Source organism: Magallana gigas, chromosome 8 (assembly GCF_963853765.1).
Source record: "Magallana gigas chromosome 8, xbMagGiga1.1, whole genome shotgun sequence".
NCBI classification, from domain to species: Eukaryota; Metazoa; Mollusca; class Bivalvia; order Ostreida; family Ostreidae; genus Magallana; species Magallana gigas.
Window position 1 is genome coordinate 42,765,907 of NC_088860.1, and position 19,680 is coordinate 42,785,586.

General features: G+C 34.0%; 2 protein-coding genes across 2 annotated transcripts in view; both read right to left on the reverse strand.

Annotated features, from left to right (window-relative positions):
* Positions 1 to 19,680, reverse strand: part of LOC117685977 (exportin-7-like) — a gene marked incomplete at its 5' end in the record, with an annotated part of 28,992 nt that overhangs the window by 5,349 nt on the left and 3,963 nt on the right. The window contains 15 exon segments of the mRNA XM_066070080.1: positions 7,766 to 7,854; positions 8,445 to 8,512; positions 8,789 to 8,948; positions 9,627 to 9,771; positions 10,079 to 10,152; positions 10,421 to 10,556; positions 11,289 to 11,394; positions 11,673 to 11,805; positions 11,922 to 11,979; positions 13,454 to 13,470; positions 13,473 to 13,631; positions 14,437 to 14,586; positions 15,296 to 15,329; positions 15,331 to 15,398; positions 15,741 to 15,814. Coding sequence (XP_065926152.1) covers positions 7,766 to 7,854; positions 8,445 to 8,512; positions 8,789 to 8,948; positions 9,627 to 9,771; positions 10,079 to 10,152; positions 10,421 to 10,556; positions 11,289 to 11,394; positions 11,673 to 11,805; positions 11,922 to 11,979; positions 13,454 to 13,470; positions 13,473 to 13,631; positions 14,437 to 14,586; positions 15,296 to 15,329; positions 15,331 to 15,398; positions 15,741 to 15,814 — 1,471 coding nt within the window.
* LOC105333483 (uncharacterized) lies at positions 695 to 7,370 on the reverse strand. Its single transcript, XM_066070277.1, has 10 exons — positions 6,725 to 7,370; positions 6,500 to 6,602; positions 6,144 to 6,324; positions 5,686 to 5,771; positions 5,251 to 5,388; positions 4,546 to 4,786; positions 3,560 to 3,968; positions 3,168 to 3,307; positions 2,866 to 3,050; positions 695 to 2,739 (listed from the first exon to the last, which is right to left on the reverse strand). The coding sequence occupies exons 1-10, from the start codon at positions 7,193 to 7,195 to the stop codon at positions 1,931 to 1,933; spliced, it is 2,763 nt and encodes a 920-aa protein (XP_065926349.1). The 5' UTR covers positions 7,196 to 7,370; the 3' UTR covers positions 695 to 1,930.

The window sequence follows — 19,680 nt, forward strand, 5'->3', positions numbered from 1 at the left end:
AAAGTCGGTCAATGACCTACTTTTTGAGTTAATGGCCATTGAATATTTTTTGAAAATTTAAGAAAAAACCATAAAACTTTTACACCATGATTGAGATTTTCTTAATTGTGAAAATAATACAAATTACTTAACTCTTTGACAAATGAAACACAGTTTATGAATGGTAGTGACATTAAATAGATACAAAGCATAAGTTTTCATTCACAATTTTTATAGATATTCTAGTCTGAATTTCCTCTATCAGTTTTCAAATTACTACCCATTTTTTTCATTAAATATAACAAAAAACTGAATGATGATAATGCTAAAACATTTATAGTATTAAACTAAGTATATTGACCTTTCTCTGCTGGCATAAAATTTATATGAGGTCAATGATCAAAATTTTGAGAAATGTTGTCTTTTATCATTTTTAAGCATTTTTCAATATTTTTGTAGTGTGTGCCATACGATTATCTAAACAAAAAAGCAAGATAAAACCAACAGAAAATATGCAAAATTATGTTGACTAACAAATAGAATCTTAACTTTAAACATTATAGTACTACCAAAAATATTTCAGTGGAAAACAAAATCTAAAATTTCCTCTGTTTTGCTAAAAGTCAAACTTTGTCAGAGCCCAATTCCATAATATAGTAAAAATATCAACTGTTATGTCAATAATAATTCATTTCATAAATACTTTTTGTATTTAAGGGGGCTGGATCCTGATATTAAAAGTCTCTAACTTTTCACAAATCAAGTTTTATTATCTTTATATAACAGTTTACTGTAAATTCATGATATTTTGAGACGATGTATATGTGTTAGATTTTGCATGACAATGCTTCAAAGAGGACAGTGGTTCATATTATGTGATTTCTTAGTTCTCACAGCATGATAGGTAACCTCTTTTTTTCAATGGATAAAAAATAAACAGAACAACTAAATATTTGAATGACATCATGAATATTGTATCACAAAATGGCATTGGTTGATAAATCCTGCTGTTTGATAAGTTTCCACTTTAAAAAAAAATAAATAAATAAAACATAGTAACCCTCCCTAATTTTTTAATTTCCTCAATTTTAGTGGATTATTGTACCATTAAATTTTTTAATAAAAAGTCTCTAACTTTTTAAGATATACTGCACATAGAGAGGTCACTCATAACTCTATAAAATGAGATAAAAGAAAATGTGGGTCTATGGTCATTTAAAAAAGATAATCCAAATTTTCTCTATTTAACTCGAATTTTCTCTGACTTTTTCCTTCCAAGTAGGAAAGAGACTGAAAAAGTTATTTTTCTCAGTATTCATTTGGTTTTGCATAAAATGAACAATAGCAACAATGATATTTATCAAAAAAAATTAAAAAAACGCAAAATGTTGTACTTAATTATACTGTTTTTCACGAAATTAACTTGAATTTCCTCTGTTTCGCATAAGTGTCGAATTTTCTAAATATATTAACCAAACATTCTTCTTTTCAGCAATTGACATGACAGTTTATTCAATTTTTAACAACAATAATATTCAATATGCATGCATCATACATTATATTATCATACTGTCATATAATTTCAAGGCATCATACAGTGTAGCAACAAAATGTTCTTCTCTACATATTGACGGAATTAATCACATCATTGATCACAGAAAGATTGAAATTAACTTAATTCAAAATACACACATGTAAAAAAATATATTGAGAGTAGAAATCGATCATTAAGCCCAAATTAACATGTGTACAAAATATCAAATGCAAATGTGAGAGAAATCCATCTAAAATTGAAGCTTTTTATCAAATACAAATGTAGATTTCATTAGTCTTGTTTCAATATATTTGTAACAAAAAAACTTGATCACACCATACTGTAACAGTAGAAATCATCTTTGACAAAAAAAAAAATAAATAATGTACAAAGCTTGATTTTTTAAGCATTACATGTTTAACTTTCCCTCAAGGATGCAAAATATTCAACAACTTTGCCTGTGACCTTTCTTGACTTGGATACTCGGACAGACTTTCCACACTGTTCACTAAACAAAGAATAAATTCCCTCAACAGGGTCTCTAGAGTAAGCAAGTTCAAGATGTTTCAACTGTAATCCACTACCTGCAATTTTTTTTGCAATTGGACAGCTTATTATTTTCTGACCAATTAAAGGCTGTAAAGATGGCAAGTTGGATTGCACAACATTTGAATATCTGTAAAAGTCTACAGCACTTGCAGAAGTTAACGATGCTGTCCTGGCGTTTACATTTTCTAAACCAATATTCAGAAAGTTTATCAAGGACTGGAGAGAAAGGACATCACTTAAAGCATCATGGGCATCATAATCTATACCTGCAAGAGTTTTACATAAATATTCTTGTCTGTATGATGAAAGACCTGGTCTCTCAATTCTGAAAAACTTCAAGGTGTCTAAAAACCCATCAACAATATTGGTAAAAGATTCCAACTTTTTACATCTATCTAATGCATACATAAGAATGGGAGAATCAAAAGACTCCACATTGTGTCCAACTAGAATTATTTTCTTCTGAAAGGTTTGGCAGAAATCTAAAAGCATATCAACTGCAGTTGATATGGACTTTGAATCGACTCTTTTGCCATGATGGTACATGATTCCATTTCTAACAGAGATGCCAGTGACACTCGCAGACTGAGAGCTAATGGCAATTCTTGGAAAAACATAACAACTGAAATGTAACTCTCCAGCTGCAGCAGCTATTTGGGTAATGTGGGAAGTCCTTGCTGTAAAAGATTAAAGGTCTTATATAACATTTAAATTGTCACAACTGTGCCATATTCTAGAGTGGACTCATTAAGATACACATTTATATTCATGGACAAAGATGTACTTGTTATTATAAAACATACCTAATCCAGTTGTTTCCAAATCAAAGTAAACTGGGACATGTTCTGATGAAACATTTACTGGCACTCTGACTGGGGAGGGACAGGGAGGAGGAATAAATGTAAGATCTGCTTCCTCTCCACACACATCAACCTCTGGGGAATATGTCTTTCCCTCTCTAGTTTCCTGACAAGAGCTCTTCTGCAACCTTTTTATAGAGAGTACATTTCATAAGTTTCATTCCATATATGATCTGTATTAAATGATTTTATGTGTACAGATAAACTATTCAGAAAACCACTTAGGCAAAAAATAATCAAAATACCTTTTAGCTTTTAGTTCTAGTCTTCTCCTTTTGGCAGCTCTTGTTGTGTTCAATGCTTTTCTCTTCCTATGTTGAAGATCTCTCAAGACTGCCAACCGTTGGGTGTAGGAACCTGGGGATAAACCTATTCTGGCATTTACCTGGAAACAGTATTTAAAAATAGCTTATGGTACAAAAATTACATGAGTTATAAAGGTTATGACAACAAATTGGGTTGGTGTGATTTTTTGTGTATAATGACAATCAATAAACCAATCAATCAGTCTATATCTACATCTATCTATCTATCTATCTATCTATCTATCTATCTATCTATCTATGATATCTATCTATCTATCTATCTATCTATCTTGGAAACATAAGTGTTTCCATCTATTTATATTTCTATCTACCTTGGAAACATAAGTGTGACCAATATTTTTCTGGGCTACAGCGGCTGAAACTCTATAGTTGAGACTGGCAGATCCACTAAAATGCAACCTTTTAGGAGCTTTAGATGCTATAGAGTTGTTAATGCTTTCATTGGCCTGTGTTGAACCTAGTTCAGCTATCTTCTTCGAATGGCTTTTGTACTTCTTGAAGATACCAGCGAGAGCTTCCTGTAGATTTTTGTCTGTTAGGCATTGGCCAAATGGAAGATGTTTGTACTGCTTATGGGGATCTTCTTTATGTGTACACCAGTCCGAACAAGAAGAATGGTCTCCGAACGGATGTTTCCACATTGCATCCAAACCAACTTCAACTCCAGCAGGATTGTGTTTGTTCTGAGCAACCATATATGCCCAACATTTTTGAATGTACCTGTAAATTTGCAAATATTAGTTTAAATGTACAGTGAGGCCATGTTTTTGACATTACAAAATTCATTGTTACATGATCATATTATTTGTTGAGCCCTTTTGGCTTCACAGGATTTGTTTACATGACCAACCAAGTTTATATCCCAATGATAATCTCACCCGCTTAATGCATAACAATTGTAAACATAAAAACAACATTATATTAATGATCCTGAATGGTTGGCCATTCTCAAAGGTAAATATAAGTAATAATCAGCAATGTTAAAAAGTTCACCCTGATATGAACTTCGTTGGCACATGATCAAATCTGAGAAGCCCTGACCAACAAGTTCATTTCCCAGTGAACTTTTTAAAATGCTGTTTATTTCTTAAGTAACTAGCATATTTAGTTTTCTGTTTTATCAAAATTTCTTTATGATATGATGTTTTTTCAAATTTATAAAATAAGGGGGCAGAAATAAGACCTTATTGCATATAGTTCTTTGGGAAAGAAAATTGTATATAATATGAGGACTAGTTACTCTTACATGTATGAATGTAATTATTGTCTAGAAAAACTCACAGTACTGAAACCTCACCTGATTACCCTAACTGATAAAGATGGGTAGGTTTGTTTCAGGACATAAAGGCTGTTTGACAGATTCTTTTTCAAATGGTTTTTGTCAGACCTCTTCTTAATATTTGGGTCAACAGTCTGGTGTAGTTTAGATATGGTTGTGGCATCGTCATCTCCGACAATGGCTGCTGTACGTATTCCAGCTTGCTTCTTTTCCTTAACCATTTCCACTACCATATCTTGTTCCATAGCTTTCGCACTTCCTATTAAAAACACAAGGTTAAATTTATTTCGAAATAACTTGATATACCGGTATACATATCACAATGCATCTTGATTTGAACTATATCTTTGACCCCAATATCGCCTTGATTCTTTATTCAATTCTGATAATTATCTTCCACTTGAAGAAGGCCTCATCCTAATTTCATACTAACAAATTTGAAAGCTCTCTACATACAATCTGATTAAAATCAGCTGTTCTGATACGCTACCAGCGGTAGCGTATCAGAGCAGCTGATTTTAATCAGATTGCTCTACATATTGATTTTTATATGCAAATTTTGGTAGATTTAGTTTAAATTCAACAAGTTGTTCTGGAGAAGAAGTAAAAATAATATATAAAAGAATTTTCAGATGGACAGACAACCATGTGGATGTTGATCAAGGGGTTATCAGAAAATCTTATGTGATTTAATTCTGTTCCTCCACCTGTAAACATATTTACCATTCCAGTTCTGTTTACAGTCATGTGGCTGAGGATTAGTCCCTGTCTTAGATGCATGACTGCACACACGGCAGGATTTGGTCCGAACACTGTATCCGACCACCTTTCCTGTTCTAGTACCAATCATGGTTGCATGCCCTAAAATTAAAAACTTTAAGTTAAAGTTAAATATCAATATAACCAAGATTTTTTAACCTTCTAAACCTTTTCAAAGTTCATTTACAGCTAGGACAGACAGATATGGTAATTATATGTGAAAATGTTTTAAATAAATTACATGTTGCTTTCCTTAAACACAAATATACATGAATCACAGAATGTATTATACAGGACAAAATGAGTATTATATATCTAGTGTCATGTTTCATCAATTTCTAAAATATTTACAAATGTCCTGAATTTTATAGCATTAAAATTGCTGCTCCATGATTTTACCTGACATGCTATCATAGGCTTTCCCACTTCCCCTTTTTTGCCATCCAGCATCGACAGAGACACAAATATCCTTAGAGCCAGTTTCTCTGAAAGTTTATATTCAGATAAAAATCAATACCAGGATGCATATATAATGCAAGGGATGTTAAAGGCATAATGACCCATGCTTAAAAAAAAATTAATAGTATAGTAAATATTCTATTGTATAATAATTTAATTCTGGTTGTAACGCGGCATTTGATTGGATAGAAAAAATTCAAACGTAAAGTCAGGCAGATTAATACATTTCTGATGTTAGTCTTACTGTGAGGTACGGAACATTCTTTATACAATATAGAATAATTTTTTAGCCAATTAGAAAGCATGTTACAACCAGAATTAGATTATATATGAATAAACCATATAATCCAAGAGGATAAAACTAACTAAAATAGTGTAATGTTAGATAAAATATTTACTTCTCAGTTGCGTTACATTCCTCCTCGAGACACTCTAAAACAGAACTGTTTGCCACCACTTCCACTGCCTGTCCAACCTCGGTTTGTCGCTTACTGACGAGTTTATGTTGAACTTGGGGAATATTCAAAGCTGCTAAAATGCTATTCATTTGGGATACTCCCACACCAGCATGTATCAAAGCTGTAAATGCATTAAAAAACAAACTATGCAGTGCCCTTTGTCTGAGAGAGAGAGAGAGAGAGAGAGAGAGAGAGAGAGAGAGAGAGAGAGTTTTTACAAAATATATTTATATTTCAGTAAAGTAAATTATTTATGTTAATATTTCTTAAATTAGAAAACTAAAAATGTAACCTACCGTTAGCTAGTTTAGTGTTTACATCCCATATATGGGTTTTCCCATGTTGTTTCCCTGTGGGAACATTGTTTACGAACCTGCAGTTTGTATTGCTACATGGGACCTGTAAAAAAAACCCTAACATATCATAATCATCAATATACTCAAATTTATTTATTTTTCTTATCCTTATTTATTCATTTAACGTTATATCATAGTTATAAAATACATGTACATGTAGCCTACCTTTAAAATGGCAGCAAGACCGTACGTTCTTATTGAGGTGGCATGTGACAGTTGGAGGGGGTTTGTGCAGTTTTTGCAAGACGCCAACGCGTTTGCAAGAACCCCAAGCTCAACGACGCGTCTTCCACTGTCCCATGGCATGCTTGAATGTTTTGATTCACAGTCATCACTGTCGTCTGTGTCGGCATTGACATCGTCAACTTCTTCGTCTGCGACGATGTTGTTTAGGTCCGGAAGATTTAGAGACAGGGATGATGTAGCGTTACATGTACCTGCATTAGCATAATTATGCTCTTCCGATATCTGGGCCGATTGTTTCTTAATCACCCATCTAGCTTTTGTTGCACTAACAACGTTCTTTTCTCGTTTTTTCCTTTTCGATGATGTAAACACCATTGTTTGTTTACATTCGAAGCATACGACACTGTAGACTGGTTCGCTGTCACTGATGTCGTAAAATTTTACGAACATTCAATATGAAGTAGTATTGATTAAATAACATCTATTAAGCATTATTTGTTTTTAATTACTTTAGTTTATGATTATCTTTTGAAGAATAGTTGTTAATTGCATCAATTTCATAATGCAAAATTCTACAACGTATGACCCGTTTTTCGGTAGTTCGAGTTGCGCGGCAAACTCAAATTTAGCAGGATCGCACCTCTTTAAAACAAATTTTACTGATGAAATCGAACTTTTTAACAATACGGATTTGTGAACTCAAACCCTGAGTAAACAACGTCCTTAAGCTCAACATCTCACAACAAAGTTCCCCGATATCTACATCTCATACAGCTTTATTAAACAACAAAATATTTGACATTAGTTATTACTTTGTTAATTTTTTATTGATAGGAATAAAGTTAAGGGGGAGGGGCGTCTAGGTCTCTGCATTTGTGTTTACATTATTTGCCGACATGAAAAAAATAAAATCACTTCCATCAAATGCTTGAATAAAGGCAATGTAATACCAGTAAATGTATTGGTCCTTTTCCTTGTGACCAAAAAAATGTAACCCACTATGCAACCCATAAAGGATACATCCAATCAAAGAACATCATGTAGCTTGTTTTGGTGTTGAAGGCGAATGCCACGCCCCTCAGGTCTCGGGCAAGTCCTACCACTGCTCTCTGTCAAAACAAAACAAGCCACAATTATCAATGTGTGTTATATGTACGGTAAGTGGCAGAAATGGACTACACCAATTAATAATACTTTATCTTTAACCTTTATCAATAAATGATAACATTAGGAAAGTATTTATGACAATATGGTTTAGGAGAGTTTGTAATAAACAGGTTTTGATAACCCAATTTCTCTGCTCCACCACAAGAAAAAGTCTATCAAACCTACAGGACCTGGTATGGAAACTTATACACGTAAAAAGATTAGCTTGATTCTTCCAAGTTCAGCATTCTAAAGCCATTCTATTTCTGGACAGAAGCAGACTATTTTATGTCATTTTGTGTCATAGAACTATAAACGTACTAACAATTTAAAAATAATATTGTAAACCATCTTTTATTCACAACAATTTCATTTTTTTGCAAGATAGATATTGATAAACTAGTTCATGGTGACTAATATAGGGGACCAGGCCTTTGTTTATGATTTTAAACAAGAACAAGAGATTTGGTGACAGGTAATTATTATCATTCGGCAATTCACAAAATTTTCTAATGGACAAATTAAAATCTTTATAAAGTATACCCCCACTGACCTTGGCTTCTTCCTCTTTCTGGGGCGTGTCCATGTTTGTTAGCATTGTGCCCACCGACTCAAACGCAGCTGTCAAAGAAAGCAAGCGATTAGTTCAGCCTGAGACAAATACCAGAGAATGATTAACACAGGATATAGGGAACACAGCATGTGCAGGAGAAATATACATGTAAAAGTACAAAGTATTACAAATTACATAATTCATTATATTCTTTACTGCCTCAGTTTTTTTCTTTGGATAAAAATAAATATCATTACTCATTCTTGAACTTAAAGAATGACTAAGTTAAAGACAAAGACATGAATGTCAGAGCCAACACATTAACATATAAATGAAGCACCTACATGTTAAAGGGACCATGAATTCTTCAAATTTGTCCTCGTCATCTTCTCTGAGGTCAACCATTAAGAGGCGAGCCAGAGCTGTGTAAAAAGTGGTCCTACACCTCATGTCAGCGAACGAACGGTTGTTTGGGTTCAAACCCAAGAACGGAAAATGTTCATTCTGAAAATCAAATTAGAGATTTCCATGAGATGACATGATTACAACGAGGGTAATCTTACATTGTTTCAGAGTAATCAAATTCAATAATTTGAGTGTCTAGAATGTTTTTTTCATTGAATTTCAATCAGTGGTTTGAAATATTTTGGTAGATTTTTAATTCGAACAAATGAAAATAGCTCTGTAGAAATTTTTGCAGTTTGTTTATAAGGGCAATTGCCCCAAAAATTCCAAATTTTGCAATTCACCAAAATTACCATTTAAGGTCAGATCGACTGAAGATTAAAATGTTTTCTAATTTACAATAGCAGTATTTTAAGAGGGCACAATGGTCAAGGCCATTTTCAGCCTGTATTGACCTCCTTTAGAAAAAGAGCTCTATATAAAAGTAAAGAAAATTACCCACAATTAACAAGTAAATTGAAATATGCATTTTTTCTTAACTAAATAACAGTCTATAGCTAAACAAATCATATCTTAAAATCCTAGGTAGATTTGATGGTTAATTTGTCGACCATCAAGCCTCGTTAACAATCAAACATATTTCCATTTTCAGTTTTTGCATACAAATCAAGCCATAAAAGCTTCTATTCTGTGGGAATTCATTCTCCAAACAGTTACACACTTGTATTTAGCAATTTGATACCTAACTTTAGTGAGCGACTGTTCAATATAACTTACCGTATGATTACTTAAAACAAACTGTACAGCATCTAGCTTGACTAATTTTCGGACAGAGCTGTAGCCCACGGACAGATCGTTTAGAAGCTGCAGGGTCTTCCATGTTATTTGTTCACTTCGGGCCCAATATTTTAAGTTTGTAATTCTACAAACATAAATTTAAATTTAAAATCTAAAAGCATTGACTGCACAGATAACAAGTTTGAAAAACAAAACACTACATAAGAGCTAAATGTACAGTATCCTTTCACCGATGGAAAAAACCCCATCTAAATAAGAAAGTATGAAAATCTACATACTGATATTGTTAATAAAATTCAAAATTGAAATATTTCTTTCTCTTGCACTCCTCTCTCTCTCTTCTTAAGTTAAAAATGTTTTTTTCAGCATTTCTCAGGTTAGTAAAATAATGCATGCACAGAGAAAGTAAATATATGAGTATGTGTACTTACATTTTACCAATAAAAACACTCAGTACCATAGATTCATCATTTAATCCTAACACTTCTGATAACCGTCGATAAACCTGCAAGCAAACAACACATTAAAGTACCTATACACCTTATTCAACACCTGTTTCTTATTCACATATAAAAAGACAACAACTTTGGACATGTTTGTTAATATTTGCAAATTTTTCTATTTTGATAACTGTTCATCATTTTGATAACTACATCTTAAAACAGTCTTGTTGACAAAATCTATTGACATTGATAATTATTCTGACAATTCATTAAAACATTATTCCTTATAACAAAACAGTTTTATGAAACAAGACAAGATCTGTATCTCACCTTCGACATTTTAGGAACTTGGTCCCCAACATAAATTTTCCTAAATTGTTCAAAAAAGCTTAATATGGCAAGGTCTAATTTTTCACAGGCATACTGGGCAATCCTAGAGTCCACTAAATTCATTAACTGTAAAACCCTGTAATGAAAAAAACATTGTGACCATGGTACTTAAATCACTACTTTCTTCCTTATTGTACAGAATAAATACAGGTACTAACACACATTGCACACTTCAAATTCACCCACATTTAGGATAACAAAAGGGCCTCAAAGCCTATATTTACATCTTTTAAAATAAAAAAGATACCAATAAGTTCTAAATGTAGGTGATAAGAATTTCAATAGCATGTTCATATATCTAAACCAGAAGATCCAACAGAAACACAAACCATATGCTGTGTCCCCAGTATCAAAAGTACTCCCTCTCCCCTTACCTACAACCGAGCTTCCTGTCAGAGGGACCCCCTCTCCCCTTACCTACAAGCTAGCTCCACATCAGAGGGACCCCCTCTCCCCTCAACTACAAGCTAGCTCTCCGTCAGAGGGACCCCCTCTCCTCCCACCTACAAGCTAGCTACCTGTCGGAGGGACCCCCTCTCCCCTTACCTATACAAGCTACCTCCCTCTCAGGGGGACACCCTCTCCTCCCACCTACAAGATAGCTCCCTGTAAGAGGGACCCCCTTCTCCCCTCAACTACAAGATAGCTCCCTGTAAGAGGGACCCCCTTCTCCCCTCAACTACAAGATAGCTCCCTGTCAGAGGGACCCCCTCTCCCCTTACCTACAAGCTAGCTCCCTGTCAGAGGGACCCCCTCTCCACTTACCTACAAGATAACTCTCTGTCAAAAGGACCCCCTCTCCACTTACCTACAAGCTAGTTCCCCGTCCATGGCGTCGTGATCGTCTGTGCTGGCGAAGGAGATCCGACCACCTATCACAGCTCCTATTATGTACACTAACCAAGATAATCGACCTGAAAGAGTGAAGAAAGCACAGGTAAAAATAAATACATATACTAACCAAAATTATCAACCTTAAAGATTTTACAAACTATCTAACCAATAACTGTCTACAGAAATTTGCACTAATGGAGCCTTATTCCTAATGTGATTTTTCCCTGTTACTTTTAATATTTCTATCTCTACCTGTATATCATCTTTATTTTAAATAGTACTCTCTCTCTTTCGTTCTTCTTTTTAAAGTATTCATGTCACCATAAAATGACCTTGATCACCATGGAGATAACCTCACCTTCTTGTATTGTAATCTCTACCCCCTGGGTTCCTGAATTGATGGCTTCCTGATACCGCTGGGCTGCCTCATCAAACAGTTGAACCAGGAGACCACAGGTTTTCTCGTATTCACACCTCCCAATGGTAGAGAGCTATCAACAAAATGTCACCGTTACAAACTTTTACACCATACAATACACACAAACCATGAAATTCATTATCTATCAGAAATAGAGGTCATGTTGTCCTGTACTAAATCATAGCTTACCTGGTCTAACTGTTGATTGATCATTCCCTGGTCCTCTAATGGATCCTCTAACCCGTCTCTACAACGTTGTAAAGAATGTACATTTTCATGCAACACTGAAGAATTCAATCAAAATACTTATACAATGAAGATGTACATAGTTTATCATCTTAAAAGAAATCAACCTTCTACATAGAAACATACATGTACAATTAGATCCACCCTCTACATAGTTACATACATGTACAATTAGATCCACCCTCTACATAGTTACATACATGTACAATAAGATCCACCCTCTACATAGTAACATACATGTACAATAAGATCCACCCTCTACATAGTAACATACATGTACAATTAGATCCACCCTCTACATAGTAACATACATGTACAATAAGATCCACCCTCTACATAGTTACATACATGTACAATAAGATCCACCCTCTACATAGTTACATACATGTACAATAAGATCCACCCTCTACATAGTTACATACATGTACAATAAGATCCACCCTCTACATAGTAACATACATGTACAATAAGATCCACCCTCTACATAGTAACATACATGTACAATTAGATCCACCCTCTACATAGTAACATACATGTACAATTAGATCCACCCTCTACATAGTTACATACATGTACAATTAGATCCACCCTCTACATAGTAACATACATGTACAATAAGATCCACCCTCTACATAGTAACATACATGTACAATTAGATCCACCCTCTACATAGTTACATACATGTACAATAAGATCCACCCTCTACATAGTTACATACATGTACAATAAGATCCACCCTCTACATAGTAACATACATGTACAATTAGATCCACCCTCTACATAGTTACATACATGTACAATATGATCCACCCTCTACATAGTTACATACATGTACAATAAGATCCACACCCTCTACATAGTAACATACATGTACAATTAGATCCACCCTCTACATAGTAACATACATGTACAGTTAGATCCACCCTCTACATAGTAACATACATGTACAATTAGATCCACCCTCTACATAGTAACATACATGTACAATAAGATCCACCCTCTACATTGTTACAGACAGGTACAATTAGATCCACCCTCTACATTGTTACAGACAGGTACTGTACAGTTACAAGTCTTTGAGCCTTCTAAAGTATATATTTCTTAGCATGTGTGTACCAGGCAATCTATATTAAAATAAGTTTAGATCCACTTTTTGTTAAGATTTTTTTCTTTAACATGTCATTTACAAGCATGACTCATAAACTAGCTCTATATTACAAGAACAAGGTCTATATTACAAGTACTAGCTCTATATTACAAGTACATGTCTATATTACGAGTACAAGCTCTGTATTACAAGAACTAGCTCTATATTACAAGTACAAGCTCTATATTACAAGTTCTAGGTCTATATTACAAGTACTAGCTCTATATTACAAGTACATGTCTATATTTCAAGTACTAGCTCTATATTACAAGTACAAGCTCTGTATTACAAGAACTACCTGTGTGAGGACTATGGTGACAATGCTCACTTGATGACCACGGTGACTCAGACTCTAGGCGGGACATAGTGTAGGCCTTGAAGATCTCCGGTGTGTACGTCTCCAGCAGGTGGGGCTCGTTAGCCTTCACGTAAGGCATGGACGCCACCATCTTCTGCCACAGGCTCAACAGGTAGTGTACACTGTTAGGCGCAAACTGCCACATTTGCTGCAAAACAAGCATTATATACTATTTAAATTGTCACTATCTTAATCTCTGGTACTCTTGTTAAACACATTTACAAATTCTATATTTAATCTAGGATTAGCCATCAATTGAAGTGTTGCTGGTTTGAATCCTCAACTGTTAATTGGCTCTGTGTGATCATATACCAGGTACACTTAGCAATGCCATTTGGTCTTGTCCAACACCAAATTAAAATTTATTACACTTATCACTAATTTCTGTTATAAAAGGACACTTGTATAATCCACCATTGCAAATATGCACATTCGTTCCTTTTTTTATCCATTTAAAAATTCTTACCCTCAGACTGGTCACAGTAAACTCTGCAATCCGTTTGATCAGTTCCGGATAATTTGTGACCTTGACTTATATCTCTCCCAGCTGGTAATTTGTTTTTAGCCTTGCTAACAGGCGACAAAACTCATGGTAGTTACTCGGATCAGACAAATCCTGCAACATTACATTAGATTTTGTATTTCAAGTTTTTAATCTTTTCAAATTTCCAATCACACATATATTTCAGTTTAATATTTTCAAAATTTATTAAATATTGGATATTTCTGAAGACTAATTCATGTAAATAAATATTTTTTAGCATTGGGGTATGTCAATCACTACAAATTCGTTCCCCTTCTAACATTTAAGTTACAATAAACAAGAGATGTTTGTAAAACACTTAAAATTTATTACACTTATCACTAATTTCTGTTATAAAAGGACACTTGTATAATCCACCATTGCAAATATGCACATTCGTTCCTTTTTTTATCCATTTAAAAATTCTTACCCTCAGACTGGTCACAGTAAACTCTGCAATCCGTTTGATCAGTTCCGGATAATTTGTGACCTTGACTTATATCTCTCCCAGCTGGTAATTTGTTTTTAGCCTTGCTAACAGGCGACAAAACTCATGGTAGTTACTCGGATCAGACAAATCCTGCAACATTACATTAGATTTTGTATTTCAAGTTTTTAATCTTTTCAAATTTCCAATCACACATATATTTCAGTTTAATATTTTCAAAATTTATTAAATATTGGATATTTCTGAAGACTAATTCATGTAAATAAATATTTTTTAGCATTGGGGTATGTCAATCACTACAAATTCGTTCCCCTTCTAACATTTAAGTTACAATAAACAAGAGATGTTTGTAAAACACTTATGCCCTCCTCCCTTGGAAAGATGAATGGAAACTACAAAGGGACATAACTCTGTCAAAAATGCATGAACGTACCAAAAACTAAACTTGACCTAGATATTATTATGATAAACATGTATACCAAATTTCATTTCAATATGTCCATCCTTTGCGAAGAAAATGAACAGAAACTGTTGGTGGACCGATCCACCGACAGACAGGCCGACCGACCGAAGCATTGATTATGCAATAATAAGAATGGTAATATAAACACATACACTATCATTAATTTTTCTTTTCATTCTTCTTGATCCCACAAATAACAAATCCAAATAACAAGAACTAAGTACATGTATTTTTTTTCTTAGACAGAAAAATTACAACAAAAAATCTCCAGACCTACCATACTAGTATCTATAAGTTAACAGTACAATAAGTAGCCCATTGGCAGTTGATGGACCACTGTGCTTCAGTTTCATTAATTAATAGACTAACACTTCATACCTGTGGATTTTCTAGAATGTTGCAAACTCCGGTCGTTGAGCAATTCTGTGTTGTTGAACAACGATCGCCTCACTGACGCAATTTGAACCAGACAGGATAGGGTCTGAAATAAAAAATCAGCTCCATGTAAATAATCTTTAATAAAAAAAATGTATGTGATTGTAAAACATTGTATCGAGTCTTACATGTAGAAGCAGGGATTAATCCTTGCCTCTTTGGCATATTTTCCTTTTTAATAATTTGGGATAATAGTATGGAGCATGCAATACCAAACTGGTATGTTTTTTTCAAATACTATCATTTGTAGTCCAAAATTTTATACCTGTAAAAGTGTTCTTAATAAAACAATCTCAACACATAAATTTAGCCAAAAACTGAAACATTCATGCTCAATGAATGTTTGAAACAAGTAATAACAATTTCAGAGTTCATAAGGAAATCTTACTATGGATGAGAGTGAAGGGGGTAGACTGGAGTAGAGGCTGAAGAATAGCTCCATTGTAGTCCCGTCTAGGAAAGCTGAAATCAAAGATTGGCCATTATAACCAATAATATGTTGAGGCAAATTTAGTTACATGTATTTTTGGATGTATCTCTCTGAGAAAGCATGTCTTTCAAGCAGTCGTTCAATTCCAGTACAAAATGAAAATCTATAAATTTAACACACTTAATGTAAATGTTGGTATAAACAGATAAAATAATTTTATGAAAAGGCAGTTTAAAGTTTCAGCTTCTCTTTCCATCTGTAATCATGTAAAGAACTGTGAAGAATGCTTATATTTATATCGGTACATCACTTTTATCTTTTCATTGTTATATTGATACCGTAATATGAATAACACAATAATTTTAAAGGAATCAATAAAGAGACAGGAGCTTAAGTAATTTGATCAACAGAAGTGTTTGTTTACATGAAACAGAGGTGTTTGTCTGTTCACCTTACAACATAAGAGTCTGTTTATGTGACAACAGAAGTGTTTGTTTGTTTGTTTGTTTGTACATGTATACACGTAGGAAGATGTATTGATGACAATACGGGGTAATGTACTTTTTTCTGCAATGTCGCCACCTTTATATCCCACTTGAATCACCAAAATAAAGCATTTTATTGTGTAAATATACCTTAGTAATTTAATACTATAAACATATCTCTGTTTTTATCAAATAAAAAATTTGTTTTCTCTTTAAATTTCCTAACAATGCTTGACCTAGATTCCACTAAATTATATTGGATTGGCCATGCCGTTTTATGACCACCTTATATTGAATATACAAAATGCAGTAGTGAAAAAGCCATTGCCATACCTATTAAGGTCCCTTACCAAAATATGGACCTTCTGGCAACACATTCTGGCATTATTGCAGCAATACTGCAGCAACATTCTGGCAATACATTGCGGCAATGTTGCTGCAGTAGCGTTTTTCGTATGCAAATGAGATTGCGGCAATATTGCCAGAAAGATGTTGCCGCAAAAGTTTTGCTGCAACATACTGTTGCGACAACACCTTTCTGGCAATACATTGCGGCAATGTTGCTGCAGTAGCGTTTTTCGTATGCAAATGAGACTGCGGCAATATTGCCAGAAAGATGTTGCCGCAAAAGTTTTGCTGCAACGTATTGTTGCGACAACACCTTTCTGGCAATACATTGCGGCAATGTTGCTGCAGTAGCGTTTTTCGTATGCAAATGAGATTGCGGCAATATTGCCAGAAAGATGTTGCCGCAAAAGTTTTGCTGCAACATATTGTTGCGACAACACCTTTCTGGCAATACTTGAGATTGCAGCAATATTGCCAGAAAAGTGTTACAGCAAAAATTTTGCTGCAACACCTTTCTGGCAATACAATTGCATAAGAAAAATGACATTGCAGAAATATTGGTTCAATGCATTTTCTGTGCTCTGGCATCAATGGTACAATATATGCAATATTTATAAATAATAAATGTATACAGTAAAGCAGTCATGTATATTATTTTAATCTACAACCAACATGAAAAAAAAAATCTTTAATTGCCATTACAGTTTTATTTTTTTAAAGATGCAAAAAGGTTACAACAAAACTAACATTTCGCATTACATTAAATTTGGACTTTCAAAAATAAAAAATAGTTTGTGACTACACAATATTACAGAAGTAAAAAAATTATATTATTCAATGTAACATGCACAAAATAAGTATTGAATTAAAAATATAATGTATAATATTAGAGACCTGAAACTGGAATTTCAACATGCATATAAAGGATACCAGTTAAAATTAATAATCTTTAAATTTAACACATAAATACAATAAACACAAATATGATGAACAAATCCTGATGAAACTTGACTTAAAGTACTCAGCCGATCAGTGACAATTTATTGCTGCAGAATAACATGTATTGTAGTTTGATTGACACAACGCGCACAGACGGATTGACACAACGCGCACAGACGGATATGGACCGTAAGCAAAGCTCAAACCATATAGTTCACACGTCCTGCACAACCACTTGGTGTATTACGACTGATCAAGGCATTTGTCCTAGGCAATCCAAATGTCCTTTTTTTGACAGCATCGTGGGCATTCTTATTTCACACATAAACAATAAAAAAAACAGCTATCAGAATATCACAACAAATATCCACATTGGAATTCAGCACTGTTGTGTATATGTTCCTCTCCATAATCTTAAACAAATTACGTCATCATTCTTTTTTGGTTGCCAGTTCCACCATTCATTTAATCAGTAAGGTGACAGCTTTTTTCATGGTTTTCTTCAGGTCTGTGTAACCCAGCGCAGACCTACTGGGAAGATAAATGGATTTCATATAAGCACATTGGCAATTGTTTTCAGATTTTAAGCAGTTTCATGGGGGGTCCAGACCCCCTCCCCCTTCAAATTTTTTTAAATTACATTATAAAATTACCAAAAATATGCCTCGGACCCCTTTCCCCTGGCAAACTCAAATAACCGTCGAACCCCCCCCCCCCCCCCCAATAAAATTCTAGATCCGCGCATTGTTCTTAAACAGTGTTAAACCCATTGGTATAATGGTAGATCGCAGTCTTTCGGTTTATATTCTTATAACAAACATGTTTAAACTGCCATTCAATGAATATATTTTTATTGCTAAACTTACTTTTTCAAAAACGTGCTCATGCAGATGGTGCAGGGGATGTCAACACTCGATTCGTTCACTCAGATTCGTCCTCAGTTCAGCCGTTGATTTTTTTTTACAGATAAACACTCCATTGACAGTGTATTTTTTAACCTTGTTTACAGATAATTCCCGTATTTCATTCATTTCACTATCTCCAGTGGTGGCAGGAGGCTCGATGGCAGACAACATGGCAGCTTCGAATGTGAAAATTGGCGGCTAGCGATTTGATCGACCAATCAGCGCGCGCGTAACTTCACATTGAAACGAAAGTAAAAGTGGAAACAAACAGCATACGAAAATTCTTAATTTTCAACATGCATCGAGCAGTTTGGATACTCAAATCTAAGTAGACTGATATTTTAACTTAATGAAAAAGAATATACCGTTACAAAAGAACAGACAGGTCGGTATTCACGTAAAACATGAGGTGGGGGGGGGATTCAAACAGTCATCGTAACCATGCATAACAGTTATATGCGATTGAAGGGAATATCACTGGATTTTTTTAATTGAGACTTTCTTATAATAAGACTTTAATCATAAAATATTTATTAGATTTAATTTTTTCGACTTATTATTTTTTCTTTTGGGAAAAATATGTATACAAAATTAAGCAATTCATGCAATTATAATTGACAGTTTAAGACTTGTGCTGAATGTGTAGAATTTTATAAGTCTAAATTCTGCTAAAGCTTTTGCAAGCTCGGTAAGCATAATAAATTAGAGGAAAAAGAAAAGTTTGTGGTAAACTTCTGGCAAATTTTGAGGTGTTATAACTGAAATCATATCTAAATAATTAATTGACAATTTTGTAACCCCCCTCCACTGCTCGGCTTCTCGATCCTTAAATTATAATTAAAGCAGAAATCAAATATGATGCCTAGCAGTATTGCCAGATCGAATCATATATATAATGTATAAATTAGTTCATGATTTAAATGATCAAATACAATGTCATGTAGATGTTACCAGAAAATTATTTCTGGCAGTATGATACTGAGTGTAGCCAGAATATTACCAGAAGTCGTTGCAGCTAGTGGCAATATTCTAGGTGCATGTTAATATAATTTTTTACAGAAATAACTCTAATAGTATTGCCAGAATGTTGCCAGAAGTTATTGCCGCTAGCAGCAACACTCCAGCAGTATTGCCAAAATGTTACCAGAAGTTGTTGCAGCTAGCGGCAACATTTCACTAGTCTCAAAATCTGGTTTCTGGTAACAAAAATGTGTTGCTGCA